Below are 8,758 nucleotides of genomic sequence, written 5' to 3' on the forward strand. Positions count from 1 at the left end.
TCTTCCTACTTTCTCTTCATCCCTTCTTAACTATTTGTTTACATTAGTTCTTTCATCCTCTTCATTCAGCTATAGCTCCTCATTCTTTGTTTCATCTCCTCCCCTTTATTCCAGGTCATTCCTTACTCTTTCTACATTTCACCTCTCCCCTTTATCCCAGGTTCTTTCTTATCCTTCACCTCCCATCCTTTCGTCCCCCTTCTTCTACATTACACCACCTCCCATATTCCATATCAGCCCCTACACTTTTACCCTCCATCACACCCCCTCTTCTCATCTATTATGCCATTGCTTCTTCATTCCATACCATTCCTTCCTTTGTCCTGGATAATCCCCTCCACTTCATTCCGTGGTACCCCTTCTCTTTGTCCCATGTCATCCCTTCTGTATTTCACACGACCAGTCTCATTTTCTCATGATATACCAACCATCCCCTTTATTCCACATCACCCTCTCCCTTTATCCCATTATTTTCTGCTCCTCCATGCTCCTTGCTGCCCCTCCTCTTCATCCCATGTCTCCCCTTTTTTGGTTGCATACCACCGCCTTTATTTCACATCACCTTTCCTTTTACCCCATGTTACTCCTCACCTTTATTCCCCAACACCCCTTCCCTTTGTTTCATGTCACTTTGTGCTTCCCTTTAGCTCATACCTTCACCTCATCTTTGTTGAACAGGACCCTTCTCCCCTTGTTCCTCTCCCCTATGTCCTTTCCCCCTCAGATCTTCAGTCAGATCCACAACTCACCCTCAAATTTTCAAAAGGAAAAAAAACACACAGTGAGCCATGAATATGATGCTGCCACAATACAGATGTTTATTAATGATTAAATGCCAGAGAAGTTTTTACTATCACAAATCTTCGAGCTCTGTGGTTGTTACCCATTGTGATCAATTTCTATCCCTCAATACAACACATTCTTCATTCTATGGATCTTAGCAGTTGTTATCCATAAATCAGCTGAAATTTGGATGTCATACGTAACCCATATCTGCGTGTTACTAGAGCATGTCCTGCAAATTTGTACTGTCCTGCATAGAGGAACTACAGTGACGACAAGTTAAGAGTATTTAATCAGGTGACTGTAGCTACTTGGAACTATTGTGTCCTTACCTAAGTAGTTTTTTTGTTCTTGTTTTTTTGTGGGTTTTTTGTCAAACAACTAGAGTGAACACCAGCCCTGTTTAAAACAAATCCAGGTACTAAAAATCTAATTTTTTTTCTTCTAACTTTTGATTAACCTCAGGAAAGCTAGTTAGACTTATAGTCAAGGTTTTCGTGTTTGCATGACCTGAGCAAACCCTCACAGAATTTGGGGAGTGGCTGTTTGACGAGCTATTGGTCTAAACAATTTGGAAAAAATCCTGAGGCGGCAGAGCTCCTGCGGGGACAGGGCTATGAGTTGGTGTGACATGGTTTAGCATTGTTTGTCAGCTATCAGTAGGCTGACCTAACGTTCTAGCATGCCTCTTGAGGGCCTTTCCAATTAAACTCTCAGGAGGAGGGTAGGAAAGTAAGGAAAAGCATGCAATCCACTTTGGGGGAGGGAAAGCACCTCGAGATTTGTGAGCTTCTCCGGGAGAGGTGTTCACCACAAAAGCGACATCAATTAAATAAGATAGGACTGCAGTGAAAGAAAGCCAAGATCAGGGGTAAAAGAGATTGCAAGGTAGCACCAGGGTGCCCAGACATGACACAGAAATAGCTCTTTGTACCAGCTGAAGAGACCAGGCATCCCCAGTGAATGGGCTGGCAGTGTGTTTGGAATTCCTATCCTGACCCGAGCATCAGGGGGAACTCCTTCTTACCTTCAAATGTGTATCATTTAGTTTCTGTTAAATGTTTCCTGTGACATTCCAAGTCTACCCCTGCCCTTTTCCCCCTGTCTGGAAATTTATAGAAGGAAAACATCTAGGGGAAATAGCCAGTGCCAGATTTGGCCTCATTCTCCCGGGGCACACGGAGCAACGGGCCATCTTGCTTCGGAACGGGGAGGTTACCCACTCCTTCCTCGTTGTCCTGGGAACTGGCAGTGAAGGAAGGTACATCAGGCTCTTCAGAGGAACCTGGAAAAGAGTAACAATGTTAAGGCGATACTCAGAGCAAGTAGGCAACATCACTGGGGAGATGGGGAAGAGGGCAACCTAACAACCTAAAACAAACATAATTTTACCAAGCAAATGAGCAACAAAGCTGGGGCCTAAAGCTCACAATACTAAATAGAAGGAAGGAAACAGGGAACACTCTTCAATGAATCTGGGGAAAACCTGGAACCTATGACTTGGCTGTGCTGACACTTGTTTTCAAGGAGAGTGGTATCTACAGGTAATCTGCATCTTCTTTAATGACCTGAATTGCCTTTGGATTCTGAACTTCTTTAGAGTTTGGATCTTTAGGCATTGGGACTTGTTCCACATTCATAACTTCAAGATTCACAGCCAGGTCTTGGTCTGGATGTATACTGAGAACGTCTTCAGTGTCTGGGGCTACCGTGCTCACTTCATCATTTTCAAAAGCACAGACTTGGTCTTTCTGGGAATCTGGAATGTCACTGTGAACTCAGGCATCCTCAGGCTCTGAGAGCACATTGAGAGCTGAGTCTTCTAACATGGAACTTTCATCAGATTCTTTGTTCTCACCAACATCAGAGGTTTCTTCATGCTGTGGAATTTCCTTGTCACCTGAGGATTCTTTGTTTGGGACTGAACTCACATCTGATGATTCTTCCTGATCTTTAAATTCATCAAAACTGGAGACATCTTCAGAGTTTGCGATCACATGAAAAGCTGGGATTACATCAAAATCAAGGTCTTCAGAGTCTGAAACGCCATTGACTTCTGGAGAATCTTCATGGCCTAAGATCTCTTCAGCATTTGAACTTCCTCACTTATAGATTCATCAACAGCTGGGATCTCCTCAAGATTAGAAGCTGTTTCAGAATCTTAGGCATCATCATTATTTGAAATACCTACATTGTCTGGGATTTAATCAATGTCTAGGGTTTCTTCCTCACCTGGAATTTCATCTGTATCGGAGACGTTCTCATTGTTTGGGACTACATCAAGATAAGGAACTTCTGCAAGGTTAACATTCTGGTGGTCTTCAAAATCTAGTCCTTCTTCAAAGTCATCCAGGTTTTCATCAGGGTTCAACATTTCTTCCATATCTGGAGCTCCTTCAGGGTCTGGGGCCATATCAAAATAAGGCATTTCTTCAAAATCTAAGACCTCAATGAATTGTGCAATTTCATCATCAACTTCTAGAATATCTTCAAGGGTAGGAAGATCAATATCTGGATACCCTCTAGATGTGGGCATTGAATCTCAAGGTCACTTGGAATCTCAAGACCTTGAACTCCCTTCCCCAAAACTACTACTTCATAGAGATTTAAATACTAGTTCTTTATTAAGTGACATCTTTCTCAGAGGACTCATCTTACTTAGGACTCTTATTTAACAAGGATCTGACCCAAAGGAAGGACCTGACTTTCATAAAGGGCCTAACTGTTAGCAAGGGCCCAAATTTTGGCAAGAGCCTAACCCCCAACAGGAAACTGACCTTCATCAAAGGCCCCGCTTTGACCAAGTACAGCAGCTTGGGGCTCAGCAGAGGTTTCCACTGGATCAGAAAGGAGAGCATCCTCTTCCATCTTGATGCGTGCACTCCTAAGTGGGAAGGAATTTTTAAAATGTAAGTAAGCTTGAGAATCTGAATTTGTAGGCTCTCCCTGCACAGTGTTCTTCAGGCCAAGCATAAACAAACAAAAAAACTCACTGCATCTTCCTCAGATTCCTGCGTCGGATAAAATCAAGAGCCTCGGGACTGGATTTCCACACACGCTTAGCAACCTGCCTCTGAATATGGGGAGGCACCTGAGGGTCAAATTAGCAACGTTAGCTTTTATTATTGCGTAGCACCTTTCCATTTGTTATTTTCCACTATGAAGTGCCCAGCCTTTAGGAATGATGAACACCTAATATGGCAAGAATTTCCAAATGGGGAGTTTTTGTGACTGCCTGCTTTGGGTGCCCCATACAACCTTCCTTTGTCTTGTAAGTAGATGACAAGTGTGTGCAATAAGTGCATCCAAAGCCTCCCCTACCTGGAAGAGGACATCCCAGTTATCGATCATGGCACGGACCACATTGACAGAAGCAACATAGCGGTCAATTCCCAGTTTTGTCTTCCTGGACACTCTCTTGCCAAACTTTGCCTTCTTAAGGAGAGTGGATCCAAATACCAGGGCCAAGTTGGTGGAAGTCATGCGGTTGCCTGGAACCTAGGTAAAAGAAACCAGAAGTCTGGCTTTGAAGAAACTGGAAGGCTGACTTTGGGCAGGTACTGGAAGTTGTATAAGTAGATATGTCTCCTATTATGCTTCTCTCACCCTCTTTTCCTCATCCCACCTACTCCTACACCTTCACACACTTCCCCTCCTGCAGTTCTCACTACTCTTCCCCAGATCTCTTTACCAACTGTCCATCAGGGCCAATGGAGTCCTCGCAGTACTCAGTGACTTTATGCAGGGCCTTCAGCAGACGCTCCAGGGTGTCACTGTGGCAGGGTGGCATCAGGTAGACCAGCAACTGCAGGGCAGAAAGCTGATCCTGGGGCTTCAGAGCTATGGGAAGGAAAACAGAAGCTAGCTCAGGGGCTAGCTTTGGCAATAGCCTGATACCAGGGGGTGACTTTGTGCTTCAGAATTGCTCATGGCTATGAAGGACCCCTGCAATTTGCTTTCACTTACTTCTAATACATTTGAATTCAGGAGCCCTGAAATTAAGATGCATCCCTCCCACACCAAAATCATATTTCTGTACAATCTGGCGTCTTCCTTGCCCTGTGAGGGCAGATATACCTTCAAGAATCTCTAGATAAATTACCAAGCAACAAATTCAAACGAGAATTTTAAGACACAAGAAAGTAACATGGAGAGGTTTTTTAAATATTTTATTTTGACATGCAATATTTGTATATATTCTGGAGATGTGTTGTTCATCTTCTGATGTTCATTCTGCTTCAGTGTCTTGAGGATCCTGCAGCCTGAGCTCTGTTACTAGGCCCTCTAGATCCCTGCAACATCTCCCTTCCTTGCCACGATAAGGAAGAGAGAAGACTCACTTGCTGTCAGGAGGAAAGACATGTACAGATCATCTGGCAGCAGAGAATCCTTCATGTCACGGAAAAACTCCTTAAGGAGCTCAGCCACGTCGTGCACATTCTGACTTTCATCCAGCACTACATCCACACCTCGATCAAATTCTTCACGGAGCTAGAGCAAGGGAGAGAAGATACAGAGCATGAGCCCTGCCCACTACAGGTCATTCCTCTTGATCATTTCCTGTTACCTCTTGGTCATTCCTTCAGTAAGTTAGATCCATCTTCATTAGAGATAGATGGCAATGTAGTGTGTGGGGACAGTGCTGGACAAAGACCTTCCCCCCCACCTGTCATGACACAGCTTTGAGTTCTATGGATGGGGGCACTTCCATCTGCTTTTTCTTACCCAAAGAATAAACATGTAAACATAGTCAGTTTACCTGACGCACTTTCTGTGCAGAGTGTTCAATAGTGAAAATCCCCACAGCACTTAAACCTGAAAGAAAAATCCAGAAGGTATTTAACATCTCTGACTCCCTTCCTTGTGACATTTCCCTTTTCTCCCTTAAGAACTGCACCCCAGCCTCCTCTGGTGGCAGGGTAATGTTATCTAAGCTCTTCATACCACTACCTTTTTACTTTCTCCATCTCTAAAATACCCATCCTTTCTCTATAATTGCATCTCCTTCTTCTTTGATTTAACCCATTTGTGGTGTCTCTTACCATGTTCTTCAATGAACTTGCAGCAAGCTTCAACAACCTGGGGGATTTGTTGCGCAATGGGATTGAGGCTCATCTTCTTCTTAGATCCCAAAAGCCTCTGACCAATAGGAAATGAAACCTTTGACAGTTGCAGGGTCTGCAGCAGCAGGGCCCCGTCCTCCAGCTCAGCCAAGCTATCCACAGATATGGCACCCTGTGAAAAAATCAGAGCATTTTAAGGGGAGGGGAGGGGGGAGTCGAACCTTCCTCAACACTGTATGACATTCAAAACCAGAGAGACTGTGGCAAGCCAAACGTATCCTTCCACCAAGCTCTGCTCAACCTTCCTCCCTTTGAGGACCTAACCCTTGAGCCTCCTGCCCAATACCATGGCACACACCGCAGGACCCACGTCCAAAAACTGAAAGGTTTAACTTACTCGACGTCCACGGCGGGTGAACTCCCGGGGCAGAGTAGGCTCATTCCTAGGGCGACTGAAAAAGCGCCGGATGCGAGCAAACAGCCTTTGCAGTATGTTTCCCCGACGACGGCCGGCAGCCTGACCGGTAGCTTCTTCAACCTGCATCTCTTCTGCTTTTAGTTCAAGATACTTGCGGCGGTTAAACTCGTTCACCAGCACCTCTTCCAGGCGAATACCAAATGTCTTGAATGATGACACGGCTGAGGAGCGAGAGAGAGAGAGAGAGAGAGAGAGAGAAACGTCAACCACCGCTCCAGCGGTGGCAGTGTAGCACTCCTCCCCAGGCAACCGCCCACGGTCAACCTGCTCCCCCACCTCCCGCAGCCCCCCAGACCCGCTGCGCGACTCCCTGGGAAACAAGCCAAAAAGACCCTGTAGGGTTTAGAGGAAAGTATTCAACTACCCCGACGGGGCTCAAGGTCCCTGCCTGAAGTCCTGCAGGAGGCCACCACTTTGAAGCAATGAGGGCGATTTCTTCAGGATGTTCTGTCAGGGGTGGTCCGTTCACTGGGAAGGCTCAGGCAGGTCTGAGAGAACCGCCCCATTGCTATTGCGCCATTTCCTGATAGCACCCCCTCTGAGGGGTTTCTGGGAGGGAGGGGGAGTGTCTTCAGGGCCAGTGGGCACCGCCCAGTCTCCACTAGGATCTGGGCACACTCTGGTGGGGGAAGGGTACAGCCCTCTATTTCTTTCCCAAAGAAAATACAGGAGACCCTCACCCTCGTCTTGTCCTCTTAAGACCAGAAAACAGTTCTCCGAGGTGTCTGGACTGTCAGTGGTTAGAGCTAAGCAAAGACAAAAAAGAAAAGACGCGCACATTCACACACAAACTGGACTATAAGTGACTAAAACATCGCAACGCATTGATCTGCAGAGGGGGGAGGCGCTGGAAGACAGCCAGCTCCGTCCATCCCTCTGAAAGTGTTTTTCTTTCTCTCAGCCTCAGTTTCCCCGCAGGACCAATCCTATCTAATACCTACAAGACGCCAAGACTTTAACCAAACCAGACAATCTAAGGCGCAGGGAGCGCACGGCGCATCTTGCTACGCATCAGTAGTCTCTGAACACACTTAAAACATAAATTCAGGGTCTCTAAGGTGCCCGGATAATGCAATGGGCGAGGGAAGGGGCTGTACCCGCCGCGTCACTGCGGGTGAGGGTCGCCAAGTTATTGCGAGCGCGCTCGCACCCGATTGCCGTCGGCTCCCCGCGCTGAGGCGGGAGTAGCGGCGACACCTGACAGTCCCCACATTCCGAATCTCGCGGCAGCGGCTGCCTGTGGGGTCTCCTCGCCTTACGTTTCACTGAGTTGAGGCTTTTCCCGTGGCACATGCATAGCGAACCCCCGCACCTTACACTTTCCTCCCTTGCCGGGACGACCCTCTCCCACCTCCCTGACTCCGCGGTCCGACCTGCGCAGCTGCCTAGGGGTCTCCTGGTGCGTTCCAACCCGTCCCGCGCTGCGTCCCGCAAGCTCCCCCGCAGCTTGCCGAGGTAGGCAGCGCTCTCGATATGCACCTTCCACCCGCCACTCGCCACCCCCGCACCCCTCCCTCTCTCTGCCCGACTGAGTGTGGGTCTCTCCGACCGTCTCTCTCTCTTCCAACTGCGTTGTCTCTGCCCGTCCCAGTCCTCTCTCAAGAGTGTCCCTATGTGCGCCCGTCTCGCACTGCTCAGTTCTCGTACTGCACCCGGTGTGTCGGTCTCTTCACTTGTCCTCCGTTCCTCTGGCCACTTGTCACTGACATCTGCCTTTTTTGTAGCCCCTCACGGCCATCCCCCTTGTTTCCACCCAACTCTACTATACTTTACCTTTTCTGCAATTCAAGGAACAGCCTCCAACTCCCACTTTCTCGGTTCCCCAGACTCCTGGACAGCGGACCTGGTCCTAGACCAAGTGCAATCCCCTCCTACGCTCCCGGAACCCCAAATCTATCCCGTTCCGCCAGGGGGGTCCACTCGCCCAAAGGCGAGGACGCCACACTCCGGGGTACAACTCACCTCGTTTAGGTTTTAATTCTGAGAGGAAATGCCTGGCCAAGAGTTCTTGGTAAGCAGTCTCTTGCAGCTTCAGACGCTCTAGCTCTGAGAGGCTGTGTATTGATACCGTCTTCATCTTGTGATCTGGGTTGTGTCCTGGGGCTCTTCCCAGGACGCTCACTAAATAAATGAAGGCAGACAACAATAGCAAAAGGGGCATGATTCTGGGGCACAATGTCCTTGCTGCCTTCAGAAAAGGAATGCAGCCACCCATTCTGGAATCGGATGATTATCTAGACTGCATCATCCAATTGTCACTGGACCTCGTAGAGGGAACTATGGGGGGGGCGGGTAGAGGGGGAGGGAAAACTGGGAGGTGGCTTCACCCTCACGCAGAGCTGCCTCTGGTTGCTTATTTTTAAAAATCCAACTTTAAAAAAAATCAGCTCTGGACAGATAGTCCAGAAAGGAGAAAAAAATAATTAGCAAAAAA

The 8,758-nt window shown here is 47.6% G+C and overlaps 1 protein-coding gene across 9 annotated transcripts in view; it reads right to left on the minus strand.

Moving 5' to 3' along the window:
* Positions 1-1,157: 1,157 nt before the first annotated feature.
* Positions 1,158-8,758, minus strand: part of Arhgap36 (Rho GTPase activating protein 36) — a 52,949-nt gene continuing 45,348 nt past the window's right edge. For 7 of the 9 annotated variants that reach the window (XM_023718828.1, XM_023718835.1, XM_023718831.1 and 4 more), the window contains exons 2-13: positions 8,287-8,445; positions 7,005-7,070; positions 6,244-6,485; positions 5,826-6,018; positions 5,543-5,598; positions 5,124-5,274; positions 4,475-4,623; positions 4,105-4,281; positions 3,777-3,874; positions 3,561-3,667; positions 3,016-3,186; positions 1,158-2,068 (exon numbers count right to left, since the gene is read on the minus strand). In XM_023718828.1, the coding sequence (XP_023574596.1) occupies positions 1,914-2,068; positions 3,016-3,186; positions 3,561-3,667; positions 3,777-3,874; positions 4,105-4,281; positions 4,475-4,623; positions 5,124-5,274; positions 5,543-5,598; positions 5,826-6,018; positions 6,244-6,485; positions 7,005-7,070; positions 8,287-8,445 (1,724 nt within the window). In that variant the 3' untranslated portion in view covers positions 1,158-1,913. Of the gene's footprint in view, positions 2,069-3,015; positions 3,187-3,560; positions 3,668-3,776; positions 3,875-4,104; positions 4,282-4,474; positions 4,624-5,123; positions 5,275-5,542; positions 5,599-5,825; positions 6,019-6,243; positions 6,486-7,004; positions 7,071-8,286; positions 8,540-8,758 lie in introns of those variants that run through there. The other 2 variants (XM_023718834.1, XM_023718833.1) reach the window with 2 other exon arrangements.

The sequence above is a fragment of the Octodon degus genome, unplaced genomic scaffold, assembly GCF_000260255.1.
Source record: "Octodon degus isolate 3935 unplaced genomic scaffold, OctDeg1.0 scaffold00063, whole genome shotgun sequence".
Taxonomy (NCBI): Eukaryota; Metazoa; Chordata; class Mammalia; order Rodentia; family Octodontidae; genus Octodon; species Octodon degus.